This window comes from Scyliorhinus canicula, chromosome 21 (genome assembly GCF_902713615.1).
Source record: "Scyliorhinus canicula chromosome 21, sScyCan1.1, whole genome shotgun sequence".
Taxonomy (NCBI): domain Eukaryota; kingdom Metazoa; phylum Chordata; class Chondrichthyes; order Carcharhiniformes; family Scyliorhinidae; genus Scyliorhinus; species Scyliorhinus canicula.
Genome location: NC_052166.1, coordinates 55,294,621 through 55,319,859, shown reverse-complemented (window position 1 = coordinate 55,319,859; position 25,239 = coordinate 55,294,621). Strand labels below are relative to the sequence as shown.

Sequence of the window (25,239 nt, the reverse complement as noted above, 5' to 3'; positions counted from 1 at the left end):
TTGCCCAGGTTGAGTTTGTAGCCCAAGAAGGTGCCGAATTACTTTCGGAGCTTCATGATCCCCTCCTCCCCTGGCTTGGGGGTTTAGAGGAGCCGGTCATCCGCATAGAGTGAAACTATTTACTCTCTGTCCCGTCTGGATACCTCTCCAGCCCTTTGCCATTCTGAAGGCAATCGCTAGTGGCTCGATTGCCAGAGCAAACAGCAGCTGGGATAGTGGGTCTCATGCCTCTGTGCAGCTGGAAGTATATAGAGCGTAGTCCGTATGCTCGCTAAGGGAGCGCTGTAGAGTAATTTCACCCAGAAGGTGAACCCTGACTCAAGCCCAAACTGTTCCAGTACCTCTACTTCCACCCGACTCAGTCGAAGGCTTTTTCTCCATCCAGGGAGATGATCACTCCTAGTGTTCTCTCCCTGGATGGGGTCATTATCACGTTCATCAGTCACCTGATGTTTAATGTTAGCTGCCTGTTCTTGACAAAGCATCTGCAAGCACCTCTGGTTCGCGGCTTTCCAGTCGCTTAGCCAGGGTTTTTGCATCTGCATTGAATAGCGAGATGGGCATGTAAGGACCCACGCTCAGTCGGGTCTTTGTCTTCTTGGGTATCAGCGATATTGAGGCTTCTGCTAGTGTTGGCGCAGTGAGTCCCTTATAAGCGAGTCTGCAGTCATCTTCCGCAGGTGTGGGGCCAGTGCTGTCACAAATCTTTTGTAGATCATTGCCCGCGTCATCGTCTCCTGCAGCTCCCCCTTCTCCAGCACCTCATTAAATGCCCCCAAGATATGTGTTGCCAGGTCCGTCGCAAACTCCTTATAAAATTCCGCTGGGTAACCATTGGGCCCCGGGGCCTTCCGCGACTTCATACTCTGATACTGTGCAATACCTCACTCAGCCCTAAAGGCTCCTCAAGCGCCTGCCTCTTCTCTTCCTCCAACTGTGGAAACTCCAGTCAGTCTAAAAACCGGCCCATGTTCCATAAGACCATAAGACCATAAGACATAGGAGTGGAAGTAAGGCCATTCGGCCCATCGAGTCCACTCCGCCATTCAATCATGGCTGATAGGCATTTCAACTCCACCTACCAGCATTCTCCCCGTAGCCCTTAATTCCTCGCGACATCAAGAATTTATCTATCTCTGCCTTGAAGCCATTTAGCGTCCCGGCCTCCACTGCACTCCGCGGCAATGAATTCCACAGGCCCACCACTCTCTGGCTGAAGAAATGTCTCCGCATTTCTGTTCTGAATTAACCCCCTCTAATTCTAAGGCTGTGCCCACGGGTCCTCGTCTCCTCGCCTAACGGAAACAGTTTCTTTGCGTCCACCCTTTCTAAGCCATGTATTATCTTGTAAGTTTCTATTAGATCTCCCCTTAACCTTCTAAACTCCAATGAATACAATCCCAGGATCCTCAGCCGTTCATCATATGTTAGACCCGCCATTCCAGGGATCATCCGTGTGAATCTCCGCTGGACACGCTCCAGTGCCAGTATGTCCTTCCTGAGATGTGGGGCCCAAAACTGGACACAGTACTCCAAATGGGGCCTAACCAGAGCCTTATAAAGGCTCAGTAGCACATCGCTGCTTTTATATTCCAACCCTCTTGAGATAAATGACAACATTGCATTCGCTTTCTTAATCACAGATTCAACCTGCATGTTTACCTTTAGGGAATCCTCGACTAGCACTCCCAGATCCCTTTGTACTTTGGCATTATGAATTTTCTCACCATTTAGAAAGTAGTCTATGCTTGGATTCTTTTTTCCAAAGTGCAAGACCTCACATTTTCTCACGTTGAATTGCATCAGCCATTTCCTGCACCACTCTCCCAAACTGTCTAGATCCTTCTGCAGCCTCCCCACTTCCTCAGCACTACCTGCCTGACCACCTAACTTTCTATCATCGGCAAACTTCGCTAGAATGCCCCCAGTCCCTTCATCCAGATCATTAATATATATGGTGAACAGCTGCGGCCCCAACACTGAACCCTGTGGGACACCGCTGGTCACCGGCTGCCATTCCGAAAAAGAACCTTTTATCCCAACTCTCTGCCTTCTGTCAGACAGCCAATCCTCAACCCATGCCAGTAGCTCACCTCGAACACCATGGGCCCTCACCTTACTCAGCAGCCTCCTGTGTGGCACCTTATCAAAGGCCTTTTGGAAATCCAGATAGACCACATCCACTGGGTTTCCCTGGTCTAACCTACTTGTCACCTCCTCAAAGAATTCTAACAGGTTCGTCAGGCACGACCTCCCCTTACTAAATCCATGTTGACTTGTTCTAATGCGACCCTGCTCTTCCAAGAATTTAGAAATCTCATCCTTAACGATCGATTCTAGAATTTTACCAACAACCGAGGTTAGGCTAATTGGCCTATAATTTTCCATCTTTTGTCTTGATCCTTTCTTAAACAAGGGGGTTACAACAGCGATCTTCCAATCGTTCGGGACTTTCCCTGACTCCAGTGATTTTTGAAAGATCTCAACCAACGCTTCCGCTATTTCTTCAGCCACCTCCCTCAGAACTCTAGGGTGTAGCCCATCGGGGCCAGGAGATTTGTCAATTTTAAGACCTTTTAGCTTTTTTAGCACCATCTCTTTTGTAATGGCAACCATACTCAACTCAGCCCCCTGACCCTCTATAATTTTTGGGATATTACTCATGTCTTCCACTGTGAAGACAGACGCAAAGTACTTATTAAGTTCTCCAGCCATTTCCTCGTCTCCCATCACTAGCCTTCCGGAATCAGTTTGAATTGGCCCAATGTCTACTTTGGCCTGTCGTTTGTTTCTTATGTATCGAAAGAAACTTTTACTATCATTTCTTATATTACTGGCTAGCCTGCCTTCATATTTGATCCTCTCCTTCCGTATTTGTCTCTTTGTTAACCTCTGTTTGTTTTTGTAGCCTTCCCAATCTTCTGATTTCCCAGTGCTTTTGGCCACTTTATAGGATCTCTCTTTTTCTTTGATACATTTCCTGACCTCCTTTGTCAGCCATGGCTGTCTAATCCCTCCCCGGATAATCTTTCTTTTCTTGGGGATGAACCTCTGTACAGTGTCCTCAATTATGCATACAAACTCCTGCCATTTTTGCTCTGCTGTCTTCCCCACTAGGGTCTGCTTCCAGTCGATTTTCGCCAGTTCCTCTCTCATGCCCTCGTAATTACCTTTATTTAACTGTAACACCATTACATCCGATTTTGCCTTCTCTCTTTCAAACTGCAGACTGAACTCAACCATATTATGATCACTGCTTCCTAAGTGTTCCCTTACTTTAAGATCTTTTATAAAGTCTGGTTCATTACATAGCACTAGGTCCAGAATAGCCTGCTCCCTTGTGGGCTCCATGACAAGCTGTTCCAAAAAGCCATCTTGTAAGCATTCCATGAATTCCTTTTCTTTGGGTCCACTGGCTACGTTATTTACCCAATCCACCTGCATATTGAAGTCCCCCATGATCACCGTGACCTTGCCTTTCTGACATGCCTTTTCTATTTCCCGGTACATGTTGCACCCCTGGTCCTGACCACTGTTAGGAGGTCTGTACATAACTCCCATTATGGTTTTTTTGCCTTTGTGGTTCCTCAATTCTACCCACACAGACTCCACATCATCCGACCCTATGTCGTTTAGTGCCATAGATTTAATTTTGTTCAAACTAACAAGGCAACCCCACCCCCTCGGCCCACCTCCCTGTCTTTTCGATAGGTTGTATATCCTTGGATGTTTAACTGCCAGTCCTGAACCCCCTGCAGCCATGTCTCTGTGATGCCTACCACATCATAATCATTCACGATGATCTGTGCCATTAGTTCGTCTACTTTGTTACAAATGCTACGAGCATTCAGGTAAAGTGCCTTAATGCTAACTTTCTTATCATTACAGATATTGGAAGTCCTAAGATGTCCAAAGTTATCCTTCCTTTTTGTTGAATTCCTAGTCTGCCTCAAGCTTAAATCCACCTGCCTACATGTTATCCTCCTGCGTATCTTGCCATTTAACTCCATGCTCCCTGTCGCTTTCACTTTCCCTTCCCCCCAACTCAGAAGTTCCCCTCATCACCTCCCGGGTCCACCTGTGTAGCTCTTTAGAATAATCCCTGAAGGCCTCCGACCATCAGTTACTGCATCGAAGTTACACCTGATTTTGGGTAAAAAGAACAGGAGCCATCCGGTGTTCGACCACTCACACATGGGCGCCACCGGAAGTCCCGGCTTTGTTAAATTCTGTCCGGCCCTTCGCCAGGTCTGCCCCAATATTCTGATACACCCGAATCGAGTATTGAGTGAGCCTCCTGCCTGCAGCGCCTTGTTTATCTGGCCGAGTTTAAGATCCTTTCCCAGTCTTGGTACCGGTGCATCTTTGCAACAATGGCCTGAGGCTGTTCCTCGTTCTGGGTCTTCGGTCAGAGTGACCTGTGGGCTTTGTCTACTTCTGGTGGCTTGGAGAAGCTTTCCCTTCCCACCAGTTTTCCTAGCATTTGGGCCACGTATTCTATCGGGTTCCTGCTCTCGGTTCCCTCTGGTAGGCCCACAAGGGGCAGCAGGGTAGCATGGTGGTTAGCATAAATGCTTCACAGCTCCAGGGTCCCAGGTTCGATTCCCGGCTGGGTCACTGTCTGTGTGGAGTCTGCACGTCCTCCCCCCGTGTGCGTGGGTTTCCTCCGGGTGCTCCGGTTTCCTCCCACAGTCCAAAGATGTGCGGGTTAGGTGGATTGGCCGTGATAAATTGCCCGTAGTGTCCTAATAAAAGTAAGGTTAAGGGGGGGGTTGTTGGGTTACGGGTATAGGGTGGATACGTGGGTTTGAGTAGGGGATCATTGCTCGGCACAACATTGAGGGCCGAAGGGCCTGTTCTGTGCTGTACTGTTCTATGTTCTATTTAATGCGGAGGTTCTGGCAATGCGACCGATTTTCTTGATCCTCGACCTTCCCCTTTAGTGTCCATTGTGTCACCACTAACCTTGCCATTTCCATCTCCAGTACGGAAATCCAATCGCTCTGATCGATGGAGATCTTCTCCAGCTCCAGTTTCCTGAGTCTCCTGGTGACTATCTGCCTTTTCCAGTGTCGCATGCAGGGTGACTACGCATCTGCTACTGCCACTTTTACCATTGCTGTCATCTCTGTTTTGATGGCATCCTTGAGCTCCTGGAGTTCCTGTGTTAGGAACTCTCTCCATTTGTTCATTGGGGGGGATAGCCTTCCAAATCAGGTGTGGCCAGGACCTCGTTGCCCCACGAGCTTGCCATCGCCTCAGTCCCCCTCCCAAGGCTCTTTCTGCCTTTGCTGTCTTTACAGCCCCTGGAGTTGCTACCGCTTGGCATGCCTTGTCTTGATGGTGCTGGAGGACGGTGAGGGATTTTCTCCTGGTTTTAGCGGGCTATTTTTGGGTTGAAAGCACCTGAAGTTGAGTTTCCAGGAGGAGAGCCCACCTTTTATCTGTCCGCTCAGCACATCCCCGTCACCGGAAGTCAGCCCAAGAACAGAATTTTAAGAAAAACTTACATTTGTGTGACAGCTTACTATCACATGTCTCTGAAATGTCTCAAAAGTACTTCACTTAAATTAACAACTTTTAAATATTTTAACCCGAGTTATGTAACCATAAGTGGTAGCCCGAATGGACAGCGCACCATTAAAACAATAGTGTAGAAGTTACTGGGAAAATAACTGAGCTAAATACATGTGTCATGGGCAGCACGGTGGCCTAGTGGTTAGCACAACCGCCTCACGGCGCTCAGGTCCCAGGTTCGATCCCGGCTCTGGGTCACTGTCCGTGTGGAGTTTGCACATTCTCCCCGTGTCTGCGTGGGTTTCGCCCCCACAACCCAAAAATGTGCAGAGTAGGTGGATTGGCCATGTTAAATTGCCCCTTAATTAGAAAAAATAATTGGCTAATCTAAATTAAAAAAAAAAAATACATGTGTCATTATTATTGTCATTAAGACACAACAACCTCACTCCACTGTTAATCTTGCAAAAACCAAAACTTGTCCTTGAATTTCTTTGTTCTTGAAATAGTGCCATACGGGATCTATACCATCCATCTAAACCAGCAGAGAGGATTCCTCTTCTGTTTTTCAATCTGATATGGAGATTGATGATGTGCATGTTAAGTAACTGCACTATGCCCAACTTTCACCTGGATGACTCAGTTATTTTCCCCAAGAATGTTTGATGACATACGGTTGTTCGTTGCAAATAGAAGCTGTTACGAATTATTTGCATACCTCAGCAACAATGAACAACAAACTGTCCTTCATTTTGGATCTCGTTGGCCTTTGCCACAATTTTGTACCTGCGTTCACCACAGGTGCCAGCAGCAATGTGGGTGCAAAATCCTACGCCCAGGAACGTCGGGAACCTCATTTCAATAAATTTTAATATAATTAGCGGGCTTCCCCACCATATTGTCCCCCTCACATTTGCCATTCCCTCGTCGACGAGATTCACAACTCCTTCACAAAAACAGGAACCAGGCAAAGGGAATGAGGTAAGTATAGACTCTGGGGGAAGAGAGGGAAGCCTGGGCAGTACACTGGCACTTTCTCCGCAACTGTGCCAGGGGGCGCTCTGGGGACCTCCATTGGGTACGTTACCCTAATCGGTTGGGGGAGGGGATTCCCTTTGTGCATGTGGTGGGTGCTAACCTTGTATGTGTGGGGGGAGGGTCTTCCTATCTCCTTAGGTAGGGGACGGTCTCCATGTCCTTCTGCATGGACTGCTGTGTTTTATATTGGAGATCGGGCTGCCCTTTACAAACAGCGCCCTGAATTCCCAGCTGCTGGCTTTTTCCGACGACGCCCCGCCAACGTGAGCCACGCCTCCAGATTTTTTCTACAGTGTGCTGGTTTATCTGGGCAGAAAACCCAGTTGCGCAGCCTACGAGTTGCATGCCAGTTTTCTTGCCTCAGCCAGTACTCTGCAGAGAATGTGAAATTCCACGCCTTGTCTCCAGCCTTGCACATTTAGCTAGCGAATCAGTTAGCAGTCCGCTGAAACACAGTTCTGCCATAAGATACACAAAAGCAAAATGCGCTCAGCCTCAGAAATTTTTGTTTCCCCTTGGGTGTAATCACCTCATAATTCAACTAAGAGCTGACCTTGACTGCACTCAGCAGTACCTGAAGAATGGGCCATCTGCCCTCCACGTGGAAAAAGGCACTTATCTCAAGAAAAGAAACACAATGGTTCTTGGCCTTTTTCTTTTTTTTTTTAAATTTAGATTAGCCAATTATTTTTTCCAATTAAGGGGCAATTTAGCGTGGCCAATCCACCTACTCTGCACATTTTTGGGTTGTGGGGGCGAAACCCATGCAGACACGGGGAGAACGTGTAAACTCCACACGGACAGTGACCCAGAGCCGGGATCGAACCTGGGACCTCAGCGCCGTGAGGCGGTTGTGCTAACCACTAGGCCACCGTGCTGCCCTCTTGGCCTTTTTCTAAGGTCAAGCATAGGATCAAGTGAGAGATCAAGCATAATGTCTGTACTTGTCAGCTCGGATCTAGTATGTATCTTATGCGGGAGCCATGAATTGGATTAAATATGAATTTGAATTGTTTTTGGGGGCAAGCAAGGAGATGGATTTGGGTTGCCCTGCCCACTCTGTGCATTGGCTTTGTATCTCTGAGAAAGGAATGGAATTTAAAAAGAAGAAAAACAATGAAACCACAAAAACATACGGTTCAACAATTTGAATGGAGAATCATTGACAGTAAAAACAGGAAATGTTAACAACAAGAAGCCAGCATGCATCCAAAAACAGACCAGTTATGCCATTTTGGTTGCATCATCGCATAAAATTACAGGAGCCTGATTTTGCTGACATTCCAGTGGACAGAAATATGAAAAGGTTTTTTTTTTACGACAAGGCACTTAAAATCAAACATGGAAGTACAGACCTGGCAGCCACTATTTTTGTGTTGTTATGTTTGGTGCCTCCGGAGGCAATGCTGTAATGGAAGCAGGCCGTAATAGCCATGGACTTACCACTTACTGCCAGATGTAAAATTTCAAATGTGCGTCTGTTATACAGCAGAATGTACAAGACAAAGACATGAGTTCAATAAAGACAAAAAGTCCAACTGAGTTAGTGCTCACCGTTAACGATCCTGTATTTTTCAGCAATCAGTGCTGCCTGCAGGCTCCTGCCACTGCCAGGGGGACCATGGATAATGATTCTTGGTGTATAGGGGGCGTTGGATCGATGTCGGCTTTGGACATGGCTCATAACTGTGTAGAGTGGAAATGTTTTTTTAAAATCAGCAGAGACCCTGAACACTAATAATACTTAGTTAGAGACAAACAAACCATACAATATGAATGTTGTTAAGCCCCATTTGCAGGGGATTCCTTCCCCCCAATCGCCCCATTTGTTTTAATTAATTGCAGAGTAATTAGATAGCCCTGCTGACTTTCTTTCCTAGTTGCAAACGTCTATATGGCCTGCAATGCATAAATAGTTGTCCCAAGCTTTAGAGAAATCAGAATAAGTGACATTTGAATTTTAAACACATTTTTCAATTGATTTAATTGTACAAATTATGTCTACAGATCAACACACACTTTTTAAAATAATAATCACACAATAAAATTAAAGCAATTGCTGCATAGATTTTAAAGGAACTAATATTTAAAGTTGTTTCTGAAAAACTTTGCTTGAAATCTAACTAAAAATCAAAAATCCTTACTGTTTATTGTTTATGTTTTCTGGTCCTTCATGTATGAGACAATCCAGATCACAGATTTTTTTTTAAACCCAAGAGTGCAGTCAGTTAAACTAATCATAGCACACAACAAAATTCAGATATTCCGGTTTGATAATGCCACACATGTGAAACTATCCTGCATAGACAATGAGTTTACATAGATGACACATTCATATTGTTCCATTTACGGCTGCAAATTACTACAATCATTTATGCTGAAAAACAGGACTGAAATCAATGGAATGCAACATCAAATTTTCATGCTTTTGTTCAGCAGGATTCCTCTACTTGTGAATGGGAAGGTAAAGCTCAGCACTGCAGTAATATGATGTCTGCGAACAATGAGACAGCTGAAAGACACCCACAAAGAACCAAGGTTCATGATCAATTGGCTTTAAATACTCTATTGGTGCTGACAGTTTTTCTTCTGCTTTCCTTCTTATTAATAGTTGAGAAGATAAATAAAAGTAATCAAATGTGAGAATTTGCAGATACATACCATATATATATTCTTTCAGCGGGATTTCCCGTGGAACACACCGCATGTTTCATGGCGGCGGAGGCAGCCCGCCATTGGCCAGAAGCAGGATCCTCTGGTCGCAGCATTGCCAATGGGGTTTCCTGTTCAATTCACCCCTCACTGCCGGGAAAACCGCGGCAGGGGTGCGTTGTTGGCGGGACCGGAAGATTCTCTCTCTCCCCCCCCCCCCCCCCCCGGTAAGCCATTCAGCCCACGAGTCTGCACCGACCGTCTGAAAGAGCACCCCACCTAGGCCCACTCCCACAATCCCATAACCCCACCTGACCTGCACATCTCTTGACACTAATGGCAATTTAGCATGTCCAATCTACCTAACTTAGTGAGCCTATCAGCAGCAAACATGGGAGAGAAACAAGCTGTCGTTGGAAGAGCAGCTAATACCAGCAGCTGTATGTGAGATAAAGCGAGAGAGAATGACTGTGGGGTGCAGTTTTGGTGTCCTTATCTGAGGAAGGATTTTCTTGCTATGGAGGGAGTGGAGCAAAGGTAGGATAGCAGGAATGTGATATGAGGAGAGGCTAAATTGGTTAGGATTATATTCACTGGAGTTTAGAAGAGTGAGTGGGATCTCATAGAAACGTAAACATCTTTAACTGGTTAGGCTGGGTAGATTCCGAGAGAATGTTCCCGATGGTGGGGGAGTCCACAACTAGGGGTCATAGTTAGAGGATAAGAGGATCTGAGATGAGGAGGAATTTCTGCACCCCAGAGAGTGGTGAATCTGTGGAATTCACTACCACAAAAAGTAGTTGAGGCAAAAACATTGTGTATTTTCAAGAAGGAATAAGATATAAGTCTTGGGGCTGAAGGGATCAAGGGTTATGGGACGGAAGGCAGGATCAGGGTATTGAACTTGATGATCAGCCATGATCATAATGAATGGTGGAGGAGGCTCAAAGGGCCAAATAGCCTCCTCCTGCTATTTTCTATGTATGTTTCTATGTATCCCCCCAATTCTCTTCCTTGGCTCATGTCAACTTCCCCCAACTCTCAACCCAATTCCACTTAGCTCTCTCCTCACTATCACCCGGCTGTCCACCAGCTTTCCCCGGGCTCTCGCCATTTCCGCCCACCTCTCTATCTGCTTTCACCAGGCTCTCTCCAGATTTTGCTGTATTTGCGCTCAGTCCTGGATTCCTGGAGTCCATGACCCCATCCACTCCAATTGTTCAGGCCAAGGTGGATGCATCTGCCCCTGAGCAGCAAACCCTTATCAGGCCAGGGTCCTCAATGCTTCGGGCCACCTGAGGACATCTGTTGAAGTCATCTCAGACATCAGGAAATAGCAGTCACCAGGCTATCTCCACCTGTGCTACGGATATTGGGGCTGCATGCAGACATAGTGGTGGGGTTAGGAAGATTAAGAAATATTCAAAGCACTTTTGGGTCATGGGTGTGCAACCAGTGTCTTTTTAAAAATAAATTTAGAGTACCCAATTAATTTTTTCCAATTAAGGGGCAATTTAGCGTGGCCAATCCACCTACCCTGCACATCTTTGGGTTGGGGGGGGCGAAACCCACACAAACACGGGAATAATGTGCAAACTCCACACGGACAGTGGCCCAGAGCCGGGATCGAACCTGGGACATCGGCGCCATAAGACAGCAATGCTAATCACTGCGCCACCGTGCTGTCCGTGTGTGCAACCAATGTCAACATGGATTTATGAAAGTGAAATCACGTTTGACAAATCTGTTGAAATTTTTTGAGGATGTAACAAGTAGAATAGATAAAATTGAACCAGTGAATGTGGTGTCTTTGGATTTTCAGAAAACTTAAGTCTCACATAAGAGGCTAGTGTGAAAAGGTAAAGTTCATGGAACAGAAATAAATGGGTCCTTTTTGAAGTGGCAGATGGTAACTAGTGGGGTCCAGCAGGGATCAGTGCTTGGGCCCCTGATTTTCACAATAAACATCAATGGTTTGTGTGACAGAACGAAAAGTAATATTTCCAAGTTTGCTGAGACACAAAACTTGGTGAGAAGGTGAGCAGTGAGGAGGATGTTAATAGGAAACAAGGTGAGTGAATGGGCAAATACAGACAGATGTAGTATAATGTGGATAAATGTGGAGTTATCCACTTCGGATTGAGAAACAGAATAGCAGAGTATTACTTAAATGGTAATAGATTGGGAAATGCTACCATACAAAGGCACATGGCTGTCCTAGTAGACCAGTCACTGAAAGTAAGCTTGCAGGTACAGCAAGCTGTTAGGAAGACAAAAAGACAAATAGTATGTTGGCCTTCATTGCAAGAGGGTAGGAGCAAGAATGTCTTACTGCAGCTGTACAGGGCCTTGGTGAGACCACACCTGGAATATTGTGTGTAGTTTAGCTCTTTATCGAAGAAAGAATGTACTGCCACGAAGAGAGTGCAGTGAAGGTTCACCAGACTAATTCCAGGAGTAGCAGGACAGTCGAAGGACAGATTGGGTCAACCATGCCTGCACATACTGGAATTCATGAGAATGAGAGGAGATCTAATTGAAACGTATAAAATTCTGACAGGGCTAGACAGATGGACCGACTGGATGCAGGGATGTTGTTTTCTCTAACACAAAAGGCTGTGGAGGCCAAATCACTCAATATATTTAAGGAGGAAATAGATCGATTTCTAGACTCTAAAAGTGTCAAGGGAGATGGGGAAAGCGCAGGAGCATGGCGTTGTGATAGAGGATCGATCATGTTGAATGTCCTACTCCTGCTCCTATTTTCTATATTTCGCTGTCTAACCACTGTGATGTCAACTCACTGAAGATAGTTTTTGTGCCTTTGTGTGATGTCATGTAGATGTGTTACAATCTTTATTGGAATGATATGCTTAACGTGTTTGTAACCCTTTTTCCTCATGACGCACCATTGTGTGAGGGCAGCTCGGCACCCTTGAAGGATTAGCAGCCATTGTGTCTCCTCAGTGGTAGTGCCAAAGGACAAGACCTGGATGGGAGGCTGATATGCCGAACCATATTCTCACTTCACTGGGCGCTGTAATTTCTCATTAATGTGGCCACGACTGCAACAAGTAAGTTGCTGCAGCATTCCTGCTGTTGTTCAGCTTTCAATTCCCAAAGCAAGTGCATACAGGGTGCACCACTGACCTTCTTAGAACTCATGGCTTTGTCAATATAAGATTAGATGGTGCAAGTCTGAATGTTGAACTTGTTCTTGATGTGATTGGTTGGACATCCCTTTCAATGCAATCAAATAGCATGAAGGGACAGGAGTAATGTAGCCATCCTGTTTCCTCCATTTTTCTCCTGGAATCTGGTTCCAATTAAAGTGGCACATATTCCACTTTGAGCTTCGCTGGCATTGTTCCCGAAAGCTGACCCACAACTCCCTATTCAGGTTCCTGGCCCTCCGGCTTTTCATCCTCAGAAGAGATCTCACTCTCATCCATTCTTCCTTCGGTGAGGGATTACCCCTTTGCAATGATAGGTTGTGAAGGGCGCAACATAGCGGGCAATTCTTTATGGGTGTATTGTAGTGCCCCACTGAACAATCCAAACATCTGAAACAGATCCTCAGAATGACTATGGTCTTCTCAATGATGGACCGTGTGGAGCTGTGAGCCGTGTTGCACCTCTCCCTGAAAGCACCCTGAGGCTGTTGCATGGATGTCATGAGTCAGCATTTCAGTGGCTGCCCCTGGTCCCCATGCACCAATTTCTGTAGACAGTCAGGAATTGAATATCTGACGCAACTAGGAATGACTCAGGATGTAGGAGTCATGGGAACTCCCACGGTAGGTGGCACAAACGTGCATTATGTGCTTCTGATGAACACACCAGGCAAGAAAAATATTTATTTAAAATAAATTTAGTGTACCCAATTCATTTTTTCCAATTAAGGGGCAATTTACCATGGCCAATCCACCTAGCCTGCACATCTTTGGGGTTGTGGGGGCGAAACCCATGTAAACAGGGGGAGAATGGGCAAACTCCACATAGACAGCAACCCAGAGCCGGGATTGAACCTGGGGCCTCAGCGCCGTGCGGCAGCAGGGCTAACTCACTGCGCCACCCTGCTGCCCGGCAAGTAGCATATCTAATAAGAATTGATGAGATGGGAATGAATATAACTGATGTTCACGTCATTTATCAGTGAGATACCCGATCGACCATTAACTCATTAACAGGAAAACTGCAAACTGTTTTTACACCAGCGGGAATCCGATTTTCCCCCAAAACTCAGCACGAGCAGGATGGCAGAATTCCACCCACACACTCTCACCCTTTCACATTGTCATTGTCATCTTTATTTATTACACATTTGTAATAATTAGCAGTTTATTGTTTTGATCTTTTTTGCTCAATAAGTAGTTTCCTTTCATATGTCAGCCTTCTAAAGAAAGTCAATGTTTAATGTTGCGCAAAACCTTGGGGTGAATTCTCCACTGACCGTCACGGGCTTCCTGAAAGCTGGAGCAGTCCGGCATTTTCGCTTACCCTTTCGTAACAACTGTTGCCGCAGACAAAAATATTTAAGCTGCAGCTGTACAAGTGTCAGAGGCCCCCTTGAACGCCCAGTATACTTCAAAGGGCTTCAAATCCATTTACAATTTTTGAAATGCAAATCTCCATTCAATTTCACACAGCAATACATTGCATTAGCCAGTGATTGTCAGCTTTATTACTACAGAGACAGCTGCTTGGTGATTGTTGATCTATCTTTCCCTCACGCTTGAATGCATCTCCATTACTCAGCTTTGATGCTAACCACAATGTTTATAAGCTTTTTTGTTATGATTGACAGCCTCTCACCACCACAAAAGCAGCTAAGTGCTTTCTGTTATGAAAAAGAGGAAGTCAAAGCGCTTCGCTGCTTTTGATGTGGAGAGAAGGGATCTGATGGGTGTGCCTCTGTTGGGGTCTTACGAACAGGAGGTCCCTGTTGTTGGGGGGGGGGGTCTCTGTTGGGAGGTTCAATTCACCCTCATGCACGGATGCTGCGGGGGAGCTGATCCGTTATTCCTATGGAGGTGTGGAGGGAAGGATGCCCCTACTTGTCAACAGAGTAGGGGGCGGGGCAGGATTTGCATTGGAGGGGGAGAGGGCACCGGCTGGCGGACATCTGAATCGGGCTATCCACTCAAAATGACGGTCCAATACTAGGATTCCACAGAACCCGTAAGCACCCCTCCTGCGTAAATGTGCATTGAAAAGGAGAAGTAATCACATCTGGGCATGGTGCCAGTGCCAGCAGAGACCAAGACCTACTTCGTCAGGAGCACAGACTCTAGAATGGAGAATCCAGCCCCTTATCTATCTGAAATTTGCCCCTTGAGTGGGAGAAAAACAGTATGTGACCATCCCCAGCCCCCCCCCCCCCCCCCCCCCCCCCCCCCCCCCCCCCACGCATCTCCCATGCACAAGTGTTGAGCAAGCCTGGCCTAGAACAAATAATCTGACCATTCTCATGATCTTTGGAGGTACATGACTGGTTATAAACTTGTGCATACTGGGAATTTTATAAAGAACATATGAATACCCTAAATCATTTAAAATTACGAATCTTTCATAAAGCATATATGTTGGAGAATTCATTAATCTAGGTTGGATTTCAAACTAATTCCCAGGACTAAAAGAATGTGCAACTCACAGTTCTACTCATAACTTCACTTGTTACCTAAAGGAAGCTCTCAACAATATAGAAGCTAATTTTTTCTACAAATGGTTAATAGAATATTACTTACCCTGTGAATATACATCAACACTAGGCTGATCAGCATTAACGATATGGTATTTTTTACTGTAGCTATTCAGTATCCCATGGCTGACCCTGCGGTACTCCAATAGGGCTTTTACGGTTTCTTTCTCTTTTATTCCATTAGGCTTCACTAGGCGCTTCTGCACTTTACTTGATGTTGGCCAGTTGAAAGTTGTATGATATATTTCTAAAGTGTACAGGCAAAGGTAAAAGAATCATAGAATCTCTACATTGCAGAAGGAAGTCATTCAGCCATCAAGTCTGCACCTCTGAAAGAGCACACTACCCAGGCCCAAACCCCCACCCTATCCCCATCTAACCTTTGGAGGGGCAATTTAGCATGGCCAATCTACCCAACCTGCACATCTTTGGACTGTAGAAGGAAACCAACGCACCTGGAGGAAACCCACACAGACCGGGGAGAATGTACAAACTCCACACAGTCACCGAAGGTCAGAATTGAACCCGGGTCCCTGGCACTTGATGGGCTGTGGGGTCGGAATGGACGGGCACAGAACACCATTGCCGCAACAGGAAAGACAGCCATGCAGCTGTGTACACCGCTGACAGCACACTGTGAACTTAGGGCCACAGGTCGTATAGACGTCCCCCTAGGACACTCCCCTAGGTACCCTCTGGCCCCAGCCGACCCATCAGCGGGATGGGCGTGCTCCAGCGCAACCAGTGCCACCTTGTTGGCTGGAATAAGTATGTGTAGGGATTGTAATGTGTATATGCGGCTGCAGCTTGTCAGCCTCCCGAGTGTCACTCACGGACCCAGCGAATCCCGCACCATTTTTCATTGGAATCAATTGTGTTCCATGTGGCACCAGTGCTAGCCCCTCCACAGTCGCTGAATCCATCCAGGTATGGCGCCAGTTTTGCTGTTGTGACAGTCAGGAATCCTGCCCTGGTGTCAACACTTAGTCTCAGGAACGGAGAATCTAGCCCCACCTTTTTACAAACTACAATATTGAACATTTTTTGAAATTTTACAAATTAAGAAAACTAATTGTTAGACAATGTATAACATGCTCATTAAAAAAAAAAATGATAGATGAGCCCATGCCTATCTGTGATGCTGTGGGACAGTATGTAGTTAAGAATAGGCGAGAGGATAGGCGGCATGGTGGCGCGGCAGTTAGCACTGCTGCCTCACGGCTCTGAGGACCAGGTTCAATCCCAGCCTGAGTCACTGTCTACGTGGAGTTTGCACATTCTCCCCATGTCTGCATGGGTCTCACCCTCACAACTCAAAACAATGTGCAGGGTAGGTGGATGGGCCACGCTAAATTGCCCCATTTTTGGAAAATCAGGGGAGCGATTCTCCAATATGGTGGCCAAGTGTTCGCACCGTCATGAACGCCGTCGTGTTTCACGATGGCGCGTTTCACGACAGAGCGAACAGGGCCCGGGCATGACCTATTCTGGCCCCCAAAGGGGCCACCACGGCGCTGGAGCAGTTCACACCGCTCCAGCCTCCCTACACGGCGCCAAATGGGCGCCGTGCCAACCCGCACATGCGCAGTTGGGTGAGCTCAATCCTGCGCATGTGCAGTTGGGCCGCGCCATCCTGCGCATGTGCGGGGAACTTCTTACGGTGCCGGCCCCAACCCAACATGGGGTCTGTGTTCAGGGACCGGCCGCGGCGGAATGTAGGCCTGGGGGGGGGGGGGGGGGGGGGGGGTGGGGGGAGGGGGGGGAGAGGGGGAGGCCGGCCCGCCGATCGGTGGGCCCCGATCGCGGGCCAGACCCCTTTGGAGGGCACCCCTCCCCGGTGAAGGAGCCCCCCCCCACAGGCCGCCCCCTGAGCGTTCCCGCGGAGTTCCTGCCGGCAGCGACCAGGGGTGAACGGCGGCGGCAGGACTCTGTCGTGTTGGAGCGGCCGCTCGGCCCATCCGGGCCGGAGAATCAGTGGCCCCGCCGATTCCAGCGGCCCGTAGCCAGCACCGCGCCAAATGCGGCGGCGCAAATGGCACCGATTCTCCGCACCTTGGAGAATCGCAGGCTGGCGTCAGGGCGCGGTTGCTCCAATTCTCCGGCCCAGCACGGGGCTCAGAGAATCTCCCCCAAGAATTGGGTACTCTAAATTTATTTTAAAAATGAATGGGACAGGGCAGCACAGTGGTGCAGTGGTTAGCATTGCTGCCTCACTGTGCCAAGGTCCTAGGTTCGATCCTGGCTCTGGGTCACTGTCTGTGTGGAGTTTGCACATTCTCGCCGTGTTTGCGTGGGTTTCATCCCACAACCCAAAGATGTGCAGGGTAAGTGGATTGGCCGCGCTAAATTGGCGCTGAATTGAAAAAATGAATTGGGTACTCTAAATTTCTTTAAAAAAACAAGAATGGGGCCTTCTCCCCGTGTCTGCGTGAGTCTCACCTCCACGACTCAAAAATATGTGTAGGGTAGGTGAATTGGCCACGCTAAATTGCTCCTTAATTGGAAAAAATGAATTGGATTCTCCAAATTTATACAAAAAAAAGAATAGGGGAGAGGAAAGTTTGGAACCTCAAGGTATTCCCAAGGTGTAAATGCAGAAGTGTAAACAGAAATCATTGCGGGTGATGTGTTATGTATATTAGGACAGACAGGATTGTCATTGAATAACAGTGGGGTCTCGATGCTAGATCATGAAGAAGACGCAATAAATTAAGTTGAAGGGGCAATGTCCATTGAATTGAAGAGAGGAATAGAGCACCACAGTCATGTCACAAAGGTTGTATTTACTGACTTGACTAGCACTATTGGCTAACGGAAACTTGGGTGAAAGGAACTCAAAGTGAAAGGTCAATGTGGGGCAGTGAGGAAACTAGGCTTCATAGGCAATGTCTAATAGTGATTCCCATAATGACAACTAAATTACAGGTATGGAATGTAAGTATATAGCTAAATGAACTGATGGCCAAGGACCTATTTTGGTACGCATATACCAAAGGAATCAGAGTGATACATTTGTAAAATATTTGATATGATGGAATGAACTAAAAATACAGGCTTCCTGAGTGAATTTGTAAGCTCACTGCCAATTACTATATTTCTGTTTTTTTTTCCTTTTGCAAGTGACTTCCCTTCATTCAGTAGTAGCATCTTGCTTTTGAGTAAGCAGGTTCTAGGCTCAAGCCCCATTCTGAAGTACATGGGGCTGGATTCTCTGATTCTGGGCTATGGCCCCACGCCGGCGTGGGAACGGTGGCAGTTTACGCCAGAAAAAGGCGCAACATGGCCACCGATTCCCCGTTTTGCTGGGAGCTAGCAAGACGACAGCGTAGAGCCCCCAGCTCTAGCTGCTGATATGCCCCGGAGAATTAGCGGGTCCGTGGCCGTGCATGCGCACGGCGTTGGTCTGCAGTGGCCGCGCTGTGCTACATGGTGGAGGCCGCATGCGGACCCAGCCGGCAAAATAGTCCCCCCCTTCGGCCGGCTCGTACGCACCAGACCACCCCCCTCCACAGTGCCTCCAGCCCCGAATAATGTCCCCTCCCTGCCCGCGGATCGGCCCTCCCCCGACTGTGGCGGCGCTGGACTAAGTCTGCAGCCGCCACGCCGAGTTCCCGATGGGTGAGACGTCACGCGACCTATGCCGTCAGGAACTCGGCCGGTCGGGGGCGGAGCATCAGGGCGGGCCTCAGGCAATGTCCTGAGGCCGCCGATACGTTGTGCGCCGTACTCTCCCGAGTATGCCGCTTTGGAAGGGGCGGAGTATCGCGAAAGCGGCACCGCCCCGATTTGGTCAGGAACTTGGATTCTCCGGCCGTTCGCCGAACGCAATTTCGGCATCGGTGACCGGAGAATTCAGCCCATGATCTAAGTTAATTCTTCAGTGTAACACTGAGGGAGGTGCCACCTTTGGTTCAACTGCTGAACCAAGATTACGGGCATAAAATATCCCATATCTAATATTTATTCCTCAACCAACACAATGAAAAATTTGTTAGTTTGTCACTTTGCTGTTTGTGTGATCTTGCCGTGTGAAAATGGCTGCCCTGATTACAACAGCAGCTACATTCCTTTTTTTTTTCTGTAATTTAGAGTACCCAATTATTATTTTTTTCCAATCAAGGGGCAAGTTAGCGTGGCCAATCCACCTAACCTGACACGAGAAGAATATGCATGCTCCACACGGACAGTGGCCCAGGGCCGGGATTCGAACCCGCGTCCTCAGCGCCGTAGTCCCAGTGCTAACCACTGAGCTAAGTACTGCCCTTGCAGCTCCATTTCTAACATAAACTGCTGTGACATTGCTTTGGGATGTCTGGAGGATGTGGAAGACATTATTAAATGCAAATCCTTTCATTTATCTTTCTTCTGTCAAGCCTCACAGTTCAATATTTATGTCTCCATCTTCCCTGGGCACAAGCAAATAAGACTGGTGAACCATTAAGGATATCAAATGGACCAGCTTTTTTTCTCCATAAGTCAAGGGCAGTTGGGTTGGATTCGATTGGATTTGATTTACTGTCACGTGTACCGAGATACGGAGAAAAATATTGTTCTGCACACAGTCTAGACAGATCGTTCAAAACATGAAATAAACATAGGACATACGAAAAATACACAATGACACAGACATTGTGTGAAGCATATGAAGTGTAGTTCTACTCAGTAGAGAAGATGTGTGAAGAGATCAGTTCAGTCCATAAGAGAGTCATTCAGGAGTCTGGTAACAGCGGGGAAGAAGCTGTTTTTGAACTTGTTAGTGCGTGTTCCCAGAATTTTGTATCTCCTGCCCGGTGGAAGAGGTTGGAAGAGAGAATAGCCTGGGTGGGACGGGTCTTTTATTATGCTGCCTGTTTTCTCTTTCCCAAGGAAGCGGAAGGTATAGACAGTTATAAGAATCCTCAAAATATTTTTACAAAGATGCCTCCGGGAACCCTATTAACCACAATACAGCGGAAGCAAAGTGAAACAATTTGCTTCTCCTTGTAAAAAATTATAGTTTCAATCATTCAGATATTACAGCAAAAATAAGTCTGGAATGCAAGAGGAGGAAGGGCCATGAGAGAAATGAAGCTGCCGATAGACTAGTAGTATAAGGATTGATAAAGAGTTAATATATAAATGATATATCTTACCTCCTGTGGACATGTCAACCCTTTTCCCAAGATTTCTCTCAATTAGCACCGTATCAGGGGCATCAAGTATGACTGTGGTTGAAAAAGATGCAGTTAATGTAAAATTGTATGGTTACAATGGGATCATTAATTGAGCAAAACCCACACTGAACTTTGTCTGCTGTGACTCAAACTCTTATACCACCTCCAAAGTGAACTGAGCCGTAATATGTTATATAATTCAATATGGTATCTTCCCAGGACTAGCAATTTCAGTTAACAAGGCATTTCACAGATACTAGTTAAACTCAAGAAGTTACTTCTCATTAACAAATTCTACTAATTAGTTTTTAAACACTGAAGCAATTTAAATCTCAGCCACTCTGCTGAATCCAGGCGATGGAGTCAGCTGAGTGATTTACCCACCAATCTCCTGCCTGGATTACAACATCTTCCATTATAAGCAGCTCTTCAGCACTGGCAGAAAACGCACAAGGCTTCTTTAAATAGTAGAATCGTGGCCAATTTTGGGAAAAAAGCAGAGGGAGGTATAGAACATAGAGAAATACAGCACAGAACAGGCCCTTCGGCCCACGATGTTGTGCCAAACTTTTGTCCTAGGTTAATCACAGATCATAGAATTTTGGACACTAAGGGCAATTTATCTTGGCCAATCCACCCAACCGGCACATCTTTGGACTGTGGGAGGAAACCGGAGCACCCGGAGGAAACCCACGCACACACAGGGAGGATGTGCAGACTCCACACAGACAGTGATCCAAGCCGAAATCGAACCTGGGACCCTGGAGCTGTGAAGCAATTGTGCTATCCACAATGCTACCGTGCTGCCCTTAAGAACAAATTAATCTACACTCTATTATTCTACCATAATCCATGTACCTATCCAATAGCCGCTTGAAGGTCCCTAACGTTTCCAACTCAACTACTTCCACAGGCAGTGCATTCCATGCCCCCACTACTCTCTGGGTAAAGAACCTACCTCTGACATCCCCCCTGTATCTTCCACCATTTACCTTAAATTTATGTCCCCTTGTAATGGTTTGTTCCACCCGGGGAAAAAGTCTCTGACTGTCTACTCTATCTATTCCCCTGATCATCTTATAAACCTCTATCAAGTCACCTCTCATCCTTCTCCGTTCTAATGAGAAACGGCCAAGCACCCTCAACCTTTCCTCGTAAGACCTACTCTCCATTCCAGGCAACATCCTGGTAAATCTCCTTTGCACCTTTTCCAAAGCTTCCACATCCTTCCTAAAATGAGGTGACCAGAACTGCAAACAGTACTCCAAATGTGGCCTTACCAAGGTTTTTTACAGCTGCATCATCACCTCACGGCTCTTAAATTCAATCCCTCTGCTATTATTATTAGGCCCTTATTCTCACACCAAAGTACCTTAAGTCCTTTCCCAGATGAGAATTAGGTGAAGGCTATACTGGATCCTTTACCGATATAAGTGTGTGGCACAATAGAGATGTGCAACATGATCACATGTTGCTCACTAAATTGAAGACTTAAGTGCCCGCTTAACGCCTGTAAAATGGGCGTGGCACCAACTAATTTCTCGGCCTTAGAAGGTCCAATGGGTCCCCTGAGTTTTTTTTTGATCTTACACTTGAGTTTACAAATAATTTATTGTGGTATGACATGTACAACTTCTCGACTCACAGATCAGGATTTTGTACATCCATTTGCCACGGGATGAATGCCCAACTTCAGTCCCAATCTCGAAGATTACCATGGCTGGCATCCTCTGGAGGGCCTAATCTGCTTTTGGTGTGCTGCTGTGTGGGGTGCCACCCCCCTCCCCTCGGCTTGTGAGGCTGGTGCCACAGAAAGAGGGGAGTCAGATGAGCTCGTCACTCCTAGAGTCTCTTGTGTGGAAGGCTCCAGACTATTCACTAGCTTCTCCTCCTCCCTATGGGTGCTCTAGGGCCCCTGTCTTCCTCCTGGGTTAGAGGAGCAACTGCAATGAAATTGAGAAGCCCTGCCTTCCTCTGGCGCTGGATGCCATCAAGTTGCCTGCACCATGATGTTCATGCCCTTCACCAAGGAATGCCCACAAATACATCAAAAATAAAACTTTAAGTGAAAAAACTTGTACAAACTGGCCAAGTCAGCAGCCTTCTTAAAATTTAATATCGAATAAGGCAAAGATCTTCCTCATAGTCGACAACGTCAAGAAGAATAATTAAATCCAGGTTACAGCAGATATTTGCCTCTAAAAATCCAAACATTTTTCAAAAAAATCATGTAGCAAATCAAAGTTTCAATTTCTCTCAGAAAAGAGTTACATTGTGGCTAATTTTAGCAGATAGGCCTCCAGTAATATCAGAAGAACGTAACCGGTTATATCAGAAGAAGTTCAAGAGAAGCCTAACACTGAACTTACCTTTAATCTACAAACAGCTATTAGTAACATTTCCAAACGTCTTAACTAACTATTTTCTCAGGTTGAGGTACATGATAAAATGTTCTGCTTTATGAATTGTATATACCTGCAGGTTGGTTACTGATATCCTACATACTTCTGTGTATTTGAAAGCTATTAGTTGTTGACAGGGCTGAAATCCAATTCAGCAGGAATTCTGAAATCTGGATGTACTGAGCTAAGGGCCCTGTTGGAAACTGGTTGTGGCATCATGTGTTTTGGCATCAGATGTTTCTCATGAATATTTTGGTAGGCTGTAAGGTGCTACGTCATCCCTTACAGATTTTGAGAATAACCTATTGTACATATCCTTCAAACATTATAATGCTTGCCATCTTACATTAGGGATGAGTAAAGTAAGTAGTGAAAATGCAAATTTATCAATGCTATATCAGAATGTTTTTATGATAGACAATTGTTGCAAAATAAATGAATAATTTAATAAAATTGCAGACTCATCCAGCAGAACCTATCAGGGATTTTGGAATATTGTTCACATCCCCATGATTTTCCAGAGGAATGGGATTTCATAAAATTATCCCTTGCCAAGTACATAATTGAGTCTTGTCTTATATCTGTGAAAGATCCGTTCTGCAGAAATTCTCCCCTTTTTTAAAATTCATGAGTGAAGAAAATCAATACCACAAGTTGCAATCATCTATTATTCTGTTTATTAGATCTGGGACAAAGCTTTGTGTTCCTTTGAAAGTTTTCATTCAATAACTGAGGCTTCAGAGATACTTATTAAACCCCTAGAAATTTTCAACTCTGATGATTACCTGAAATAGTTTACCTGAAATGAAAAATTCAGTACATTTACTAGTAGGGATTTGCAAGACTACCATCCACTTGCAACTGTAGAATGAGTGGATTATTCCTCTTTTCACTCTTGGCCTCCGTAGTATAACTTTCCTGATACCATTTCTTCTGACAAATATTTCCACTAATTAAACCTTACCAGCTAATATCCAGGCATTGGTCTGAGGCAATTAATGAAATATCAACTTCACAAGTAATTTTTTTCTTTATAAATTTAAAGTGTCCTAATTCATTTTTTTTCCAATTAAGGGGCAATTTAGTGTGGCCAATCTTTGGGTTGTGGAGGTGAGACCCATGCAGACACGGGGAGAATGTGCAAACTTCACACGGACTGGAAGGGCTGGAATCGAACCCGGGTCCTTAGCGCCGTGAGGCTGTAGTGCCACACTGCCGCCCCAACTTCACAAAGAACAAAGAAAAGTACAGCACAGGAACAGGTCCTTCGGCCCTCCAAGCCTGCGCCGACCATGCTGCCCGTCTAAACTAAAATCTTCTACACTTCCGGGGTCCATATCTCTCTATTCCCATCCTATTCATGTATTTAATATAAATTGTTTTGACAAGGAAGACAGGGATGATTATTTCCATGTCTTTCCAAACTAGAAGAATTTGCACCATCACTAAGACTAACCTGAATAAAGATATTTTGCTCAACATTAGAAGACATATTCTTCTTGTTTTACATGCTAGATTATGTTTTGTTCTCATTGTAATGTGACTGATTGCATCATTGTTATCTAATATGTATGAGCCAGTATCGGATCTGTTCAATTAGAGTTTGTTGTAAGCTGATTACGGTCACACTTCAGACTTTGTACTGTTTGCCACTGTATTTCCAGCTGCTTTTGTTGTGTATTTCTCGATCATGGACGCATAAATACATTGAGAACAAAGAAACAACGGCCGTGATTCTCCGCTCCCCACGCCGGTTCGGAGAATAGCGGGCCGCACCGTTTTTTCCCACGACGCCGGTCCGATGCACTCCCGCTATTCTCCCCACCGGCCAAATGTCTGTGGTTGGGATACTCGCGGAAAACTACGGAGAGTCGCCCAACGAAGGCAAAATGGCAACTCTCCGGCATCCCCGCTATTCTCCGGCCTGGATGGGCCGAAGTCACAATGTCATGACACCACGTCACGACGTCGCCGTCCACACCTGGTTTTAAAAGACGCCAGCCAGTCGTGCTGGCTGACGAGGAGTTAGGAGGTGAGCGGACCGTCCCGGAGTCTCCGCAAACTGGGGAAGGCATCCCCGAGAACGCTGCGGCCAGTGGGAGGGGGGGGAGAAGTGGGAGGGGGGGTGAGAGAGAGAAGGAGGGGAGGGAGAGGGGTGGAGAGAGAGAGGGACAAGGTGGAGGGGGGAGGGAGGTGGGGGGGGATGAGAGAGGGGGAGAGAGAGAGGGACACGTGGGAAGGGGGGAGGGGGGAGAGAGAGAGGGGGGAGAGAGGGACGTGGGAGGGGGGAGGAAGAGAGGAGAGCGACAAGTGGGAGGGGGAGGGAGAGTGGGGGAGAGAGGGGCAAGTGGAGGGGGGAGGGAGAGGGGGAGGGAGAGGGGGGAGGAGAGAGAGAGGGACAAGTGGGAAGGGGGGGGGAGGGGGGGAGGGACAGGGGAAGAGAGAGGGGGGGGAGGTTCGCAGAGACGGAGTCCAGGGAGTGAGACATTCCTGCCAGGGAATGTGCGACCTCAACCTGTGAGTGCGCGGCACCATCCAACACGTGCGTCAGGCGGTTGATGCTCTCCGCGACTGACTGCTGCGACTAGGCCATGACCTGCTGTGACTTGGCCAGAGCCCGTAGCGCGCCAGCAATGTCATGCTGGCTCTGGCGCATTGCTCCCTGTGAGAGTGCAACCCTGTCCAGGGCCATGGGTGACGCGTGCACATTAAGCCCAATGCCTTGCATAACCTGACCCATGGCCAAAACCGTTTCACCATTGCTTCCACCGCGGAT

General features: G+C 46.7%; 1 protein-coding gene across 2 annotated transcripts in view; it reads right to left on the bottom strand.

The window, feature by feature from the left end:
• ak8 (adenylate kinase 8) overlaps positions 1-25,239 on the bottom strand; it is a 223,716-nt gene that overhangs the window by 94,372 nt on the left and 104,105 nt on the right. For both annotated transcript variants that reach the window (XM_038782152.1, XM_038782153.1), the window contains 3 exons: positions 20,041-20,112; positions 14,955-15,155; positions 8,110-8,241 (listed from right to left, as the gene is read on the bottom strand). In XM_038782152.1, the coding sequence (XP_038638080.1) occupies positions 8,110-8,241; positions 14,955-15,155; positions 20,041-20,112 (405 nt within the window). The remainder of the gene's footprint in view (positions 1-8,109; positions 8,242-14,954; positions 15,156-20,040; positions 20,113-25,239) is intronic.